This window comes from Corapipo altera, unplaced genomic scaffold (assembly GCF_003945725.1).
Source record: "Corapipo altera isolate COAL_440 unplaced genomic scaffold, ASM394572v1 44b, whole genome shotgun sequence".
Taxonomy (NCBI): domain Eukaryota; kingdom Metazoa; phylum Chordata; class Aves; order Passeriformes; family Pipridae; genus Corapipo; species Corapipo altera.
Genome location: NW_020884932.1, coordinates 2515281 through 2533091, shown reverse-complemented (window position 1 = coordinate 2533091; position 17811 = coordinate 2515281). Strand labels below are relative to the sequence as shown.

Here is a 17811-nt window from a genome sequence, read left to right as displayed (position 1 = left end):
AACATCTGTGAAACTACCTCCCTTTCCTCCCCAAGGCAGGACAGAGATTTTTAAGTCTACTATGGCAACACGTGGAAGAGCTTCAAGACCACACCTCACACCCTCTGTGCACAAACACAGACAGTCACTTCAGTGAGATGAGTGTAATTTTTCTCGCCCTACCACATGCTTCATGACCCAAGGAAGAGGCAGGAGACTAAGAGTAGCATGACAAAATCCAAGTGCTAGTTGAGACCTTCCGAGCACAAGCAGAAAGTTCCTACATCCACAGTGCTTTAAACCAACAGCCAGGATCACTGCAATGCAGTGGCATCTAGGTTCTGGTCCTCAGGAAACATCAGGCTTTTCTGCTTTTAATGGCAACTGCTTGTGGTACAAATTCCTTCTGTACGAGGCTCCCCTTCCAGTCAGTTTCTTGTGTAATTTCACCAGACTGCATAAAACATGGAGGAAAAATGGATTCCCTGTCAAAAATTCCTGTCAGGAAACAACATCCACTTTTAAATAACCTATCGTGACTAAGGACCAAGTAGAGCTTTGTTTAAATATAGTATTTTCATTACCTTTTCTGATGTTGATAACAGAGAGAGTAATTATATAACCCAAAGGCTCTGTAATAAATACCACTGTGTGGCTTATTATGGCCAGAGAAATATGTGAAATTCTCTCAACATTTGCTTATCTATTAAAGCAAACCTAAATATTTTTCTAAGAAGCAGATCATGTGTATCAACATGAGGCAGTAAATAGTGGCTCACAAGTCAGGTAGGAAAATGAACAGATAGCAGAATTTAAAGCTTTGCAAAGCAGCAAAGTACTTGGAAACACATGAGGAGTTCCAAAAGTGAGAAGACCCATACAACGTGTGTCATATAGATAGCACTTACACATAAACAGTTTCCTCTTTTTCTCTACAGAATTAAGTCCCCTAAAATCAAAGTCTTCTAAAACTTTTATGAAATGTATCTAAATATCTTGATTTGGAGAAGAATCTACATGACTTTACACAATGAAAGATGACTGGCAGATCATCACGGTATGATCCTGTATTTCAGGTTTATGTCTTTTTAATCCAGCTTTCTAATTTATCTCTGATAGAGACAGTATTTTAAATTGAAGTAATGGTGGGAATGAATCTGTAACATTTATTACACAGCCAAAGGTTTACTGTTAACACAAAAAGAAAGTCTGTGCTACAATGCTACTCGACAGTTACCTCAGGAAGTTACCTCAGTACAATTCATTAAAAACACAGTACAACAACATGGGCTCTCCAAAAACAGCTTTCCTGGTTGCTGTATAGCTTTTAATGTAGGCCTAAGGAGTTCTACTGGCCAGCTATTAAGAGGTGAAAGGAAACGAAAGGTATTATCTACTCAGCCCCTTCATCAAGTGTTTTCAGGGCAGACCAGCCTCTTCACCAGCAGGAAAGGAATTAATGAATTCATCTCTTTCCTAAGTGAATTGCTCAAATTGAAAGAGAGAGGTCTGGGAAACTCTTTATATCCTCAAACCTTTCTTCCACAATCCCAAATACAAAAGTCATAATAATAAGATGGTCTAACATGCTCAAACATAAAGTATCTGCTGATGTTTTACCCAGAATATGGCAACAATAAAATATAACTGCTCCTAAGTCATGACATATTTTCTCATCACAGACATCTGTGGAGGATATTTATTTTTCCAAGATTTGCAGCATATAAAAAGAAACAGTGTTTGTTATTTCTGTCACCCAATTCCTAACTGCTTCATGAAAGCTAATATCCATTATCATCTCTATGGGAAGCTGTTTCGGTCTCAAGTTTCACTACATTAGGCATCTACAGTGTTAGGTGGGAGATAGGACCAGATTCCCAAAATGCAAAGACTAAAATACATATCTATGCTGGAGTTGCATTGCTTCATTGTTTGATTTTTACTATTCAGAAAGACAAAGTCTTGACTTTACATCCTCCATGCTAATTGCTGTTATCGAGAACTAAAGTATTTGAGTGAAGAAAGAAATCCATAGTACTGAAGAGAAGTTTTATCCATGCAAAGCCAACCGAGTTAGACTCATAAACCACACTAGAGGCAGTCAAATCAAGAGAATATAAGCAGGATAAAGGGACCATCAGATTTCACCAGATAACAGTGACTTCCATGATATTTTCTTCTTCTGCCTCTTTTCCAAGCTCCCTTGTCTCAGATAACACAAATCACTATTGCAAAGTGTTGTAAAATGCTGAAGCAAAGTAATCAAAGGAAAATGCCACCACGCTAGGTGAGCTAAATGTGGAGACATCAAATATATGACTGAAATGCTCTGCCAAATTTATGAGATTACTATTCTGCAGCAAGCATCAGTATTAGAAAAAAAAAAGCATCACAGCAGTTTTCAAAATTCCTACCTCTTCGTATACACTACGGTTATATACTGCTGATTTACTCATCACATCAATTGTAATTAATGCTAATGTTGATAATTGATGCTAAAGCAGCAATGCTTGCAATACCAAGATAACGTATCTATTTAAGATACTTCATCATTTCTGCTCAAAGTGATGACATTGCACTTTCCTTTTGCAAAATTATCTGCTTAGCTAATTTATTCAAAGTAAGTGTTGTATGGATGGGACTGTTTGCTTAAAAGAACATTTTAAGGTAGAGACCTGTTGTTGGGCATTTCCTGTTCAACAGTCTACAAGACTGCTTAACTGTTGAATCTCAGCAGTTCCAACTGCCATTCCTAGCAGGAGTCACTAATGCATCCAAAGCCTACATTACTTAACTCAGCTATTGTAAACATGAGACTGGGGGAATATTAAGAACAGCCTATGTTATCACAAAAACTGCCAATGCTATCAACTTAACCAGAGAAATGTAGGTCAAAAGTAAATTCTGTGATGGTAGAGTTGCTGTCCTTTCTTTTATGAAACTAAATCCCAAGTTGATTAATGGAATGCTGCATCTTTTTAAATTACCCAAGGGCACAAATGCTTTGCACTAGAGCGCCTGGAACTGCTTCCTCAACTGATTAAAGGCAAATGAAGTTTGAGAGAACTGTCAGCCAGGAGAATACTTTTTGGTGATCACAGACTCTGCTAAGGACTAGAATAATATTTTGTTTGATTAGGAAGAAAAATTATTCCCTCTTGTGCTACTAATACTTATTTTCTGTTCTCATTTTCATTCAGAATGCAAAAAGATAAAAATACCAGCCTGGAATTAAACTAAAAGTTTGGCAAATGTAAAGAATTTAAAGGCTGTTCATCCTCAGACCCACTATAAAACATCAAAAACACCTTTGAGTGCTGCCTGTACAGTAAAATTGCATCTTTCTTTATCAAAATGATCAATCAGCTATACACAAAACACAAATTCGCATTCCACTTTTATGCACTGAATGCATATACTAAATGCATATTACCTGTAATAATATAACAGCAAAAAAACAACAGGCAACATTTATGAGGCATATAGAAATTTCATATGGTATCTTATGGTATAGAGTAAATTTCTTTACTGCTGACATTATTTAGATTAGTCTCCTATCTAAGAAGAGATATTCCACACCTGTCATACAAATATGTGACTATTTTCGTATTAGTTCACAATTCATTAAAATAGAGTTTTCAAAAGACAGTCACAGGCGACATCTTGCCATCAACTGAAGCAACATCAACTGAAAAGACAGGTTCATTCTTTTGTGTGACCAAGGTAATGGAAGGACTACCACAGAATTATCTCCAGGATGACTGACAGCCTACATGGAGTTACAAAAAAGCCTTTAAAATTAATCATATTTTCAACATGCCTACCAGAACAACACAAGTTTATTTTTGTTTTCTTAAACAGGAAATTAAAGGAGAAAAAATGCACGAAGTCGAAATGGAAGCAAGTAACTCATCGCTTCCTGCAGGTTCAAGAACTATAAAAACCCTAGGACCGCAGTGGCAACATTAACAAGCTGCCCTGTTTTAATGACAGATCTTCTATCACAATACAAAGGCCCCCTTCCTCCTAGTGCTATGCTCTGAGCAAAACCATAAAGTCCATCATGCACTGATGGAAAACTGAGGTGAGGAAAAGGAGAGAGGTGTCACTAGCACAATAATCAGCTGCCTTCACTGGCAAATACTACAGTAGCCAAGAGAGATATTAAAGACTCTTTTTTTAAGTCTCAACCAAAGTGTTTCTGAGCAGCAGAAAAATTTTATTAAATCCCTGCCACCTCCATCTCTTTTAACTGCTTCCTGATTTAGAGTTCTTTTGTTGAGATGCAAGCACCAACTTCTGTGCATCATTCCATTTCCAATGTGCTTCAGAAAACCAAGATAAATTCAGAATGTCCTTTCAAGTTGGAAGTGTTGCAGAAACACCAAACCATATGCAGCCCATATCCTCCAAGTCAAATTATAATCCACACTGTATCAAGAACCATACACGATTTGCCATAAAGTGGTATTAGTTTTGCATCTTCATAGTGCACTGAAGAACTGCATTAATGAAGACTTACTATGATTCTCTAAGATACTAATCCTGTTGTAAACCAATTTTATAGAGATATTTATTATTTTCCTTTATGGAGCTGGTATAGAAGAAAGGGTAAAATAAGTACCATAGACAATAAAGCTTAAAAAATATGTTTGAGTTCAGCTGCTTTCAGAAGAACTTTAGGTCACCTTTAGGAATCAAATTATTACAGCAATAAAGGAAAAGAGGCATAAGCAAATATATTGACCAGTTATAATTAATTTCAACCAAAGACAAAGGACGAGCCTGTTACACAGTCTTCTCTAGTGTGCAGTTCAAAGACTTGCCTCCGGCACAGAGCCAAATACATACCAACTGTAAATAAAGGCAACAGAAGATTAACAATTTACCCCAAGTGAAATTACAGGAAAAAGTATGACTCCGTATTAACTGCCCATATGTTAATTCCTTCCCCTAAGCAAACATGAAGTTCTTTATTGTAACTCCTCAGGGGTAAATTATAATTATCTTGCATTTATCATAGGGTAGGATCATACATTTTAGCAACAGTCATTGCAGCAAAACTTTATGGTATATTAACTTGCATAATACCTTCAGTTGAGTTACAGCTTACAATTTTTGTACATCTAAAATATTACAAATGCTAAATTTAACATGTTAATTTCTACCAGTACTCTTTTATTTATTATTTTCACAGAGGTAACAAAAGCAAATCCATTTTATTTCGCATAGGAACCAACAAGTGGTAGAATGTGTTACAGTAAAAAGTATCTCCAAAGACATTTCTGAAGCGACACTTTGGGAGTGCTGACAAAGTGTTTTGACACCTTTGGTATTCTCCCATACATGTACAGCCCTCTTTCATTTCTTGGAAAATGTTCACTAATTTCGTTCAGAAAGAAAAACGCTGAGAAGTGATCTTTAACATGCACCTCAACTCAGTCAGCTCTGTTCCCCTCCCAAAAGTTGTCCAGCAGTCCTTGGAACTCACCAGAAACAGAGAACATGCTTATAAACACTAAAAATTGATCTCACCTCTAGCTACACACTGTGACATTTCTGGAAAGCAAGTAGATCACAGTTTGCAATAGTTCATTTTGAAATGATGTAGAATAGTGAAGAATCTGGACCAAGTAACTTAAAAAGTAGCTATCTTTCCATAACTTCTCAAGACACAGGTTCCTAGACTCGGGACAGATTTCTAAGAACTGGTATCCCATTTAGCACAGCTCATTCCTCTGAGGCAGCTTGAAGTAGGAAGCTACACAAGATAAGTTCTAGAGAACCTGAAGGATGAGGTGTTAGGTGAATACAAAGTCACCAAAGCAATTTATTAACATTCATTCACCTCTGCTGATTCAATAGTTTGAGGCAGATCCTGTGACATACTCCCTAAGCCTCAGCATAGTGAACAAAAACCTGAACTTGCTCTTTCTAATACAGTGGCCTTACCTTCTCAAAGTGCTCATTCCACATGTTTTTATTTGCCATGAATATTTGTTGAACATTTATTTGTCATGTGTATTCCAAGATGCTTTCAGTTCTTCATAGGCTTCAGAAAGGAAATATTAGCAAGTATACAAAATGCACCTTTTTATAATCAAAAGCATGGACAGTAGGATACAGCTCCCTACTCAGTACGCAAAGGTAACTCAACTTCACAACAATCCTCTTCCACTGTCACCTTCCTGCTGTTACTTACAGTTGTTCTTGGTTTTACTCATAGCTGTGGGCACTGGAACTGGCCACAAAAAATTACCAGAGAAATTTCATCATCTATTAAGAACACAGAGTATGGAAATTCCTGAAGTAAGCAAAGACAAAGACGATCCCTTGATTCACCAACAGTACTTGAAATAAAAATATCAGCAAATCCAACTTCTAGTCAATACTAATTTCCTTAAATCTACTATCTCTGAAATATTATAATAGTTCTTAAGAATGGTTACTGCTCCATAGGCAGAAGCACAAGTCTTTTCCTTTCACAGACATCAGTGTTTCTTAAATGTGTATTTTACATTTCCACAATGCACGTTTCTGAAAAAAAAGGATTAAAAGTCAAATTTCAGATCTAAATGAAAAGTCTCATCATTCACAATGATGACGAGTATTTCTTATTTTCTTGAAAACCAAAGGCAAGTATAATGAAGATAGGAAGCCATGCAGCTTCAGGCAGATCCATCCAGATCAGTGAAGCCAAGGACAGGTCTTACAGTATGTTGCTATAGAAACTTACATTAAAACTACTCCTTTTTGGCACTAAAAAAAACCCCCAAACCTGAAACCAACCCACATTTTAAATACGACACCTCTTCCAAAACTAAGACTTCACACATATTGCTTACAACTTAGTGAACAACATTGTACGGAAATGCATTCAGAGTATTCCTGTTCTCTAAACTCTAATCTGAAGAATAAATCCTGAATAAGTTACATTATGTAGCCATTCTTTTCACGTTTATTTACATGTTCTACCATAACCTGGAAGTACTACTAATTGTACTGCTATAGTAACACCTGAACAGAGAAATCAATATTTAATGCAGACTAAATTGTAAAGACAGGAATTTCATGCAAGAAAACAACCCGCACTGCAGGGCTACTCCAGTGAGAGAAGATTACTCCTACAAGTCACGTTTAACATCTTAGACTCTTCACACACAAGGCATCAGAGATTAAATATTGATTTTACATTATAGCCATTCATTATCACTAGGAACACTCACTCCTTTTAGCTAAACTGTAGCCAATAATTTGATCAGTCATAACCCAGAATGAAGACCAAATTACATTAAAAAAAGCCTGCAATAAGTTTTATAACATCTCTGCAACATCATACTGCTTCCTTTTAATACTTACCCACAGATTATGCAAGCTTAGCACAGTGTATGCCAGCTGTGTTTCAGGTATATCTCCATAGCCTGTCCAATATTAAAAATGTTAGCTGGAGACATTTCTTTCTACACAAGTTTCTCCAACATTCCCTAAAACCAGGCTTCTTGCACCTTTTCATAAGCATCAAGAAACCTGAGAGGTGGCGCTTGGTTCACTTCCTCTCAGTTGAAGCTGCATTTGTAAACATGTTTTGAAAAAGTCAAAACTCACATCTGGAATTGCCTGTATTCAAACACCTGGCACTAAGAATTTGTTGAGAAATTCAATCTGTGCTTTTGCTATAGCATCTACATGTCATTCAGGTAACAGGAACAGTCATAGTAGGTTCCCATTGTAGTCACAAGCATGCACAAGCAAGATGCACAGAACTTGTTTTAGAGGCACCTAAGCTCTTTGGAAGTACTCTGGCATTTTTTCCTCAATTAGAGAGAAAAAATCTGGACCCAAATCTATAACTAATCTTTGCTTCTAATGACAAGATTCTTTCCAATGCCCTGAGTTCTGTCTTGTAAACCATAAACTAGAATCTACCCTCTTGTCAACTTCAACCACTTTCTCCACTTATAGGTGCAGAAAGGGTCAATGCTGAGTCAGCAGAACCTACATCCTCACTACCTTTGTACCAGGACTGGGTGGTGTCAGAGCAGAGACTTTTGGGCAAATCACAGAAAGGACTCAAAACATTGTTGTACTGCACACAAAGTAAGATGTTGTATCATTGCTGAGATGCCTACTTCCTTGTCTAACCCCAAACACAGCATAATTCTACAGCAAGCAGAACGCTTGGATCAATATTTCCTGAAATTAGTGGCAAGTTATGGTTTCTAAATGCATTTTAAAGTGCATCCTTACTGACTGTAGCAAAAACAACCATTAATTATCTGACTTTCACGCAGAATTCGTCCAGGTCAATGTTTTTTGATAAGCAACTTATCTTGACCTGAGAATAATGCTAAGGGGTATCTGTTAAAATATTAAACACAGCTTTTGAGAGAGGGAAAGCATCTAGTACCCAGATGCACTACTGACAATTCTTAATCCTGACAGTCTGTGTGAGCTAGAAAACAGGTTCCTTTGAATCTTGGAACATTATGTAACAAAACTGCTGATAAGCTATAAAAAAAGATGTCTTGCTCTTAATCTTGTTAATGAACTCTTACTTCCAGGAAACAACTGTAGTGCCCTAGATATGTTTTAATCCTGTTTTATAAGTCAAAGCAGTAGCAAAATAATGTATTAAGCTGCAGATATGATTCTGAGGAATTATTATTTGCACTCAAAAATAATTTTAGACATAGGAGAGCTAAACTTATGACAGTTCACCAGAGCCTTGCCCTGGAAAAGCGTGCAGCTGTTTTAACACAGGAAGCACAAAGAGCACCATTTTCAGAGAAGGAGTAAACACTCTAAGACCTTTTTTCATAGGGAGAGAACATGTCTGTCAGGACAACACATAAAGACATGCTACTCATTAGTGTGGCCTTATTCCCAAGTCTCATGAGCAGAAGTAGGGATATGATGCGGTATTTTACAGTCTCCTTCTCTGGATCCCTTGAGAAGTCAAAGAGCAGGCACAGGAACCAGAACAGTGACTATCTGCTCAAAAAAAACCCCAACAAACTCAGGGTTACGGATAGAAATGCTCTTTGGGCTCACCCCACACTGTTCATCAGAGTGAAAGGTAGCAAGGTTGACCTTATGAAATCACTTCAAGTAACAAGGTATTGATCACAAGTCCATCTGCTGTAACACTGAAGCTTGTGACGAGACCAGTCTCCTGTTCCCTCCTCACTAGGAAAACAGCTATAAAATTGCTTTGCTTGGAGGCAAGGAGAGGAGGGAAGACAGCGTTTTTTTTTGTTTGGTTTAAGGTATTTGATACAAGCCTGCCGCAGGAAGGAGGAACAAGAACTGATATGTAGAATCAACAGATAGTTACCCAAATGTCTGACTTGGCATTTTGCCAGTTTGATATGACTCACACTGACAATATTTTGATTAATGGAGTTTGGAAGAAGTTCAATATTTTATCCACTATAAGACCCATGACACATACTGTAAAAACACCAAAGTTTACAGTAGTCTGACAAGAGAAAGTGTCAAACTGGTTTCTGGGTTTTGTCAGGTATGAGAATTTGTTTCTTTAGAAGCTTCTTCATAAGGCCTACTCATGCTGCAATGGAATATTCTGAAAAGAGAGCAGAAAGAAGAAAGCAGGCAAAAGCGATTCTCAGTTTAAAACATTTCATCATCTTTTACACAAGGCTCTATTCTAATCCCTTACCCATTCTTTGACTAAAAAGATAATTAGAACAACCAGAGTAGAGAGGGCCCTCCAGTGAGCACAGACATCTAATTTTTTTTCTGCAAATAAAATACTTCTGGAGATTTGATCATGAATCTCTATGTTTGTCTTTACTACAGCTGAAAATGTGACTGTATAAATAAAAGTAGTAAAGCTGATATTCATCAACCCAGCTATGAAAAACACTGTCATGGTTCTGCCTCTGGGTGACAGTCAATTCTCAACACTTCCCTTGTGCTATTCCAGCAATCCCACATAACTGTTTTAAGTTGTTAATGTGGCACCATAAGGTCAGTAATTTTTCTTTGTAAATACATTTTCTCAGGTGAGAAAACAGAAACATTTTAAACAAAAGAGAACCACATTGCCTGCAAAGAAATGTTTTCATCCCTGCCCAAATCAAGTTTTTAAGTTTTTTCAGCAGAATAACACCACACAATTAGCTGATCCAGCATTCACTACCGGAATGGACACTTTTGTTAACTAAGAGTTATAGAAAGACAGTTTAAGTCACTCCGACCACAGCCTCCTAAAGTAAAGTGGCTGCTGACAGGCAAAGCATCTGCTCTGTTTGCAGCTCATCAGCACTGAGCCCTTTCTATGCCTGCCCTCTTCCACCCTTCTAACTTTTCTCCCTTTGCAGTTGTTCTGAATGTTAAATTTAGAATCAGAACAGCCATCTTTCAACCTGTCCACACGGCTAAAATGTAGTAGGTCGGAAACATCTACCACAATATGATGATTCATCAATTATTTTCTATAAAATGATAATTTCACTTATTTAAAACACCCTTATTTCTCAGCATTACTGACCTAAAACAAATGGACAAGCATTTTTAAAATACAGTGGTAACTCTAAAAACAAACCAAAGTGGCACTTGAAAACAGCATAAGCAGGCAGTAAATGGCAACAAATAAAAGACAGCAAACTCTTTTACACATCTGTTTCTGTAAAGAGAAGTATCTCACAAACACACATTTGGCCTTGCAAGCTCTCCTCTGTCATTTCTTAAAAAAAAACTAAATAAAAAAAAGAGCACACAAACCCCACCATGAACTGCAGATATGACAAAGCAAAACATTAGACGTTTAACTCTCAACACAGTCCAATCTTCCCCACTGCAACATTCTGCATCTGCATGTCTGAAATTCAAGATTAATAAATATGTACATGAGAAAATCAGTCATTAGCATGTCCAGTCAACTTCCTCAAAAAGCCAGCTATGATTCCTAGTTTCCCAGGAGCCCAGAGACAGCCTGCCAGAGCTTCAGTGGCAGAGGGGATGTACACAAGTTTGTACTACCATAGCCTAGTTCTGAGCACACATGAAAAGCAACTCAAAACAATCACCTTCCTAGTTATGCCTAGTTATGCCTAGATCTGCCTGGGTTTTTTTCTACTTCAACTGATTCACAGTAAACTAAGCCCATCTATTTATAAGTCTGTATTACAGTTTTAGCCTCAGTGGCTCTGGATGACTACACTAACACTGAGAGTAAATAAAAATATAACACTACTGCCAAAGAACAGAGCCAGTGCATAATCAAAATAGAAAGATAATGGGTGAACAAGGGAAAAAGAACAGTAAATATTATTAATCTGATACCAGGCTGAAAGCCATTGCGAAAAAAAAAAAACCTAAGCCGATATGAAGTAGTAAGGCATAATAAATCAACCACTCTAAACACTAAATATGTGCATATGTTTATCTTATTATTATCTTACTATTTTTAGCCAATCTTTTTCTTTCAGAAAATGTACAAGAGCAGCCTGTCTGATAACACTAGGATAAAGTTGTGAGAAAGATTTAAATTAGAGAACCGCTGCAAAAAATTCTCACTGCAGAGAGATTCAAAACAGCTTTGCAGTAGAAAATGCAGATGGATCAGTATAGTTTTTCTCCACACATTCATTATGTCATTTTGTTTACAGAATACGGAAAAATAAATTAACATGTAACAACTGCAATATCATAAAAAAATTGGCATGTTAGCTCTAAAACAGTTACCATTTTGCACGACTAGCTTAAAAACACTTATTAGAAGTAAAGATAAGCTTCACTTCTTGTAGTATGTTACTTAACTGTTCAGCTGCCACTAGCAAAGCAAAATTGAAGCCATCAAGCACTCACAGTTCTCTTAGCTTTTCCTGATACAGTGGAAATTTATCATATCTTCCCTTAACTAGTTCTTGATCTTTAGAAATAATTGCTACAATAAGAATAATCCAGAGACAGATCCATGAAACAGCTACTTCAGTCTTTGTGGGGAAAAGCACCTAAAAATAAAACTATCTATGACATGAAGAACTATACAGAAGCTCTATTTTGATAAAGTATCACATGCAAAAACTTAAACAGTTCTAGTTAAAGACTAAAGCTCCTACCTCAAATTAATTACAGGAAGAAAAAAAACCACCACAAAAACATACCTTCAGATTTAGCTTAGTTTCGGATTTGTTAACAAAGGTCTAAAAGTCCAACATATAAAATATATATGCCGATTTTTTTATCCTAGAAAAGATCACAAAGCTTTATGAAGTTTCACTTGTAAAGTAAAACTATACTTTAAACCTTGCCAGTTGATAACTTTCTAAATACAAATGCAACAGAGTCAAGAACATCAAATCAGACACAAGATCTAATCAGTTTTCTTACAGGTTGAAAAATCTAATCTATAGCAAGATCATAGAAGTTTCTTACAAGATTATATTTTCAATCACATAGTAAAACAAAAAGATGTGTTGCTACATACTTCCTTTAGCTCTGCATTTTGTACAAAAAAAAAAAATGAAAAACCCAAACCAAAAAACCAATGAACCAAAACCAACCAGACTAGTACGATTTAAAACAAACCCACAAAGTCATAGCTTTTAAATCAGAAGTAAGTTTTGAACTTCACAGACAGTTTTAAAAGTCATTAAAACGATTTAAATTCATATCTTAAATATCAGCCTACATTTCAAAACTTCTGCTTTGTCCATACAGCTCATTATTTGCAGCACTTTAATATACTTTAATACTTGCAAAAGGCATGAACTTTGCAAGAAGAAAAGAGTACATACTCATATATAAGCTGAGTCTGTGTGTTTCTCCTACTTTTCCAATGGTTTATCTCTCTTCTCACACCAGTTTTCTACTTGTGATCATTCAGTTATCAAGTCTCATGAAAAACCTCAGTAGCAAAATGACAAAACACAAGCAACAGAATCTACCCAGGCTTTCTGGTCAATTTTCTGTGTGCATGCCTTACATCCTTCCCCTTCCTCCTCCCACTATAGGATCTAGTTGTATGGAATAGGCAAGATGCCTCAGCACTTCCTAACTGTGGTATGCTTGCTCCAGTAAGATACAGTCAGTTACATTATAAAAAGCCAGACAAAGCTCATGCACTCACTCTCCTAAAACTGCTTCCAGTATCTCTTGGCTTTGTTGTGAAAGATTACCAAAATAACCAGCACAAACAAACAGTCATTAAAAAAAATAAAAGATCTGCTTGCCATCCTCATCCAGTCTTTCCTCCCTGCAGCAAGCTTTCACTACCAACCCAAAAAAGAACTTGCACAGCATGCCAAAATTGAATTAGGTCTATGCCGCAAGCCGCCTTTATTGTTCCTAATGTTCCAAGTAGTTTCAGAAAACAGTAACAGAAAATTGACAAAGAAAGGATTCCCTTAGTTTCAATTGCATATAAGACATATACCTAGTTTTCTGTTTATTTCAGTCATATTCCTGCTCTGTTGACTTCAGTTTGATGTTGAATGCCTTAAATATGAATAGCACAATAAGAGAAGATGCATTTGTCAACCATAGATAGAGACTTCAGAGTATGCTAGGTAATAAATAATGATGTTTTCAAAGAAGGTAATATAAAAATCAGACATAATAATTCAAGGAAATGTTGTTGAAACTACAAGAAAAATATTGCATCTACCAATTCAGGCCTCTGTCCATGGTCCCTTTGTCACATACAGAAGTTTTTGAGTTCTTCAGTGTCCAAGTTACAAGGGCTGGAACCAGTTTATCACTATGTGGGTATAACCAAAACTGTGTATTCTACACCCTCTATGTCACTTCTGATGGACTGTTAATAAATGGATTGTTCGCAGCAGTTGCCCAGGGCACACCTGACACCTCAGACTGCAAGATGGGTGTTAAAAAAAACCACTGCAAGATGGGAATGTTCCTTTGTCTTCATACCAATGACTCAGCTGTGATAACTGATCACAGTTAATGCCCCCCTGGGGGGGGGCATTAACACCTTCACATCCAGCCTGAGGGGTCATCTCTGCTAATGGGTCACAATGAAATAATAGGCAGTTGCAACACCTAGACCATCAAAGATTTCAAAAATATCCCATGACTCACAGAGTTAAATCACCCATTGTGAAACTCCATACCCTGGGGGAAGCACTGGACATTACCACTTGAACCTGAGCACATACAATCTTGGGGTTTTGAGATTTCAGGTCTCCTCAAATGCAGAGGAGAACCAGAACTTCAACAGGACTGTGACTGCCACTCTTGACAAGACTGTGACCATCATCCAGACCAACAGGTTTCCTTTTCCTTTTGCTTTGCAACCAGTGGGGCCACGTGGTGCTCTGCACAGGAGCTAACAAACACCATTCTGTTCTTATTCCAGGGTGTTGGGTTATACATCTGTCCTTGTGGGTTAAAACAAGGGCTGTTTTCTCCATATCATTGTATTTATTGCAACCTTTTTAGTAAATTGTAACTCTGACTTGTAGTCTCCTTCTGGTTTACTTTTAAACCTGCACACTGGGCTAAGAAAGTTACATTGCCAAGAAATTCCATTTGTTTTCTTCTGGGTTGTTTCTGCTTGCAATCATTTTGTACACAGACTACTGAAAGCAAAATTAAAACACAACAGATAGCTTATCCCATTGACTATTTTGGGGGAAAGAGATGGGTTGAACTTCTTCACTTTCAGATGTTTGCATGTAGACAAAGTTTCTGAATAAAAGAAAAGAAACTGACTACAGCAAGCAAAAAATTTCCTTAACATGAACTTCTGCTTTTGATAAAGTCGAACACTAGTTAGCTTCTACCCAGGAAATATACAGAGATGATTTAGAGACCATTACTGGGGTCTAGGCTAGAATAGACTAAACACAAAAATAACTGAATTCAGGTGGAGGACATTGGATGTTTCTCGCTTGTATGACAGGAATGACTATTAATGCATAGAACACCAGAAAAAAGCTGTCTTTTCCAGTTTCCTCCAAAACCAGTTTGTAATAATCCAAATAGACCAATGCTTTTATTCTTACCTCAGCCTTTCTTCTTCTTTTTTACGAAGGCTGAAATCTCGCTGAACCACCTGGAGTACATGCTCTGCTTCTTCATCAGTCAAGCCAGAAAGATCCAGTTTTCTCCCCATTATATACTGTGTCCTGGATATGAATAACTATAAGGAATATCTGAAATCAGAGACAGAAAATAACAAAATAAATTGAAAGCACTGCTATTTTTCATAAGAGTGTTGAGATCACAAGCACATCTGCCTAACAAAAAGAAAGTTGCTACCACAAACATCAGAAAATAATTGAATCTTTTTGGTTGGAAAAGATGTTCTGTGATCATCGAATCCAACCGTTAACCCAGTACTGCCAAATCTGCCACTAAACCATGTCCCTAAGTGCCACATCTGCACATCTTTTAAATATCTCCAGGGATGGCAACTCAACCATTTCTTTAGGTAAGCTGTTCCAATGCCTGAGAAGCCTTTCAGTGAAGAAATTGCTCCTAATATCCAACCTAAACCTCCCCAGTACAACTTGAAGGATTTGTTTCAGAATTATTTTTCAGGTTCCAGGCACTGAAAGCAATCAGCCCCAACTTAAACATAAATGCAAAAGATAAATTGCTTGGGATATTAAGAAATGTTGAGGGAAGATCTCAGCATTGCTTGCAAAAAGACATATTTTTAACTAACTCAGGTGAAATCAGGTTTAGACATTTCTGAAGATTTTATGCCAAGATTTTGCAAAATTACTTGCAGTGCAATCCCCGTGACTGTGTATGGACAGAGAACATACTCTCCTGTAACACTCAAAAATATTTTATGCTACCAGCTACAAAACCAGGAATTAAAGAACTGTTAAAAAAAAGTAAGCATACGAATTTAAAATGCGTTTTCTCAGTAACTGGAAAGATTTAGATAGATTTAGATGCCACTATCACCACTGTATCATTACTTCCATATTTGGTGGAGAAAAAGTGTAGTCAATATTAAGTCTGAACTGAAGGTACTAGAAAGTTTGAGTTAGAGCTTGGTCCATTTAATTTCACTAATGAAATTTGTTCTAATTTATTTTTTCCTGACTTTTAATAATTTAAGTGAGTTCTAGTAAATTCAGCTCTCAGTACAGATTTTTATAATTTGATGTATGTAATTATTTGGGCAATCATAAAGGTATCCATCTCCACATTGTGTTATGGTTTCAGAAACATCAGACAGTTTTTGCATCTCTGTTATGAGCTCCCAGAAATTTATATAAATATTATGAACATACTAAAATTCCTACACTATACAAAAGAGGCAACTATTATTGCCTCTTTATCCATTATGAGTGTCAAGTGAATGAGGCTATGTAAGCATATAAGCTGGTTCTGGCTCAAAAAAAAAACCTCTAAGCAACACTGCTATAGCATACAATTAAGTGCTCCAAACATTATAGCAATTAGAAGCATTGGGGTAAAAAAAACAGCTTTATTTTCTAAATATAACTCATTTGCTACTCAGATAATTATGTGGGATGTGGTTGGTTGGGCTTTATTTGGTTTTTTTTTTTAGTTTGGGAGGGTGGTTTAACACAACTGCTACCTTCCTACAACCACCAGATTACAAACAAGAAAAAAACAACCACATGGAAGGAGGGTACTGCTTACTTTTTCTATTTTGGTTAGGCTGACCATAAAGTTTAGCACAAACTCTTCATTCAAGAAAACATTTCAACAAAACCAAGCAGACAGGATAGAAGCTTAGGTGAAATCAAGATGCTCTTGCATCCAACGAGACACATGCTCATAATACAGCTAAAAAAAAGTCACAGTATTCTGGCTTGACTCTGGATCTACTAAAGAAGCTGACAATGAGTTAACAAAGGCTATAAAAAGGTACTTCTAAGCAAAATTTCCATGATTTGTGTAGAAAAAAAAGTGCCACAGAAACAAAGGACTATATGTAATCTTCACTAATCTTGCTTGCAAGACCAGGAATATATGTTAAAATTTAAGGTTGGCTAAAATACAGTGAGGAACAACTGGCAGGATTTTTTTCCGTGCCACACACATGCATAAATCTTCATGAAATTTTCACCAGAATGTTAAGATATTCCCCTTTTATCTACAGTCCTTGTACCAAAGCCTCACCTCACTGTTAAGCATAAAAAAAGGTGAAGTAGAGCTTGCTGAGGTTACACGTACATGTTGCAGCTCAAAGACAGAACATGAAGCGCCCTGGGACATATCCTTCCCTTCAGGCTTTGGGATAGCTGCTGAGCTCTTCCCATGCAAACCACTTGAGTGTAAAGGTGCCTCTGACTTCCTAAAAGGATGGAATGGCTTCACTACAGGAAAGCCACACTCATGGGGAAGTAAGCAGGACTTTTCCAATTAAATTTTTTTCGCACACATACACTTTAGGGGAAAACACAGAATACATGCTAGAAGGAAATAAACCTTTTTTAAGCAATCACTGGAGCCAGTAGAGACACCTTTGTGGTAGGGCTGCAGTTTTCTGAGACACAGGATGATGAAGACACTAGGAGATCAAAGATGCAATTCCAGTTATCTTGAGCATCAAGTTAACAACTCTAATTATCGTCATAATAAGTTCTCCCTTCAGGTCTTCATCAAAATATTTTTGGAAACAGTGTAAAAATGAATACTCTTTTCACACATACAAACTGGTTCATCAGTAAAGAAAATTATCACTTTTATACAGCTACCACTGTTGATTGTCAGCATGTATTAGAAGGGGCAAATTTACCTCTAAATTTGGGAGTAAGTGGGCAGCCCCACGACCTCTGATTTGTTGGGGTTGGCAAAGACTTAATTTCAAGTATAGATATGCTTTAAAATCACAATCAACTTTAACTTTTGATT

At 36.8% G+C, this 17811-nt stretch overlaps 1 protein-coding gene across 5 annotated transcripts in view; it reads right to left on the bottom strand.

The window, feature by feature from the left end:
• Nucleotides 1-17811, bottom strand: part of MYRIP (myosin VIIA and Rab interacting protein) — a 211475-nt gene that overhangs the window by 182011 nt on the left and 11653 nt on the right. For all 5 annotated transcript variants that reach the window (XM_027659501.1, XM_027659500.1, XM_027659496.1 and 2 more), the window contains exon 2: nucleotides 14973-15122. In XM_027659501.1, the coding sequence (XP_027515302.1) occupies nucleotides 14973-15082 (110 nt within the window). In that variant the 5' untranslated portion in view covers nucleotides 15083-15122. The remainder of the gene's footprint in view (nucleotides 1-14972; nucleotides 15123-17811) is intronic.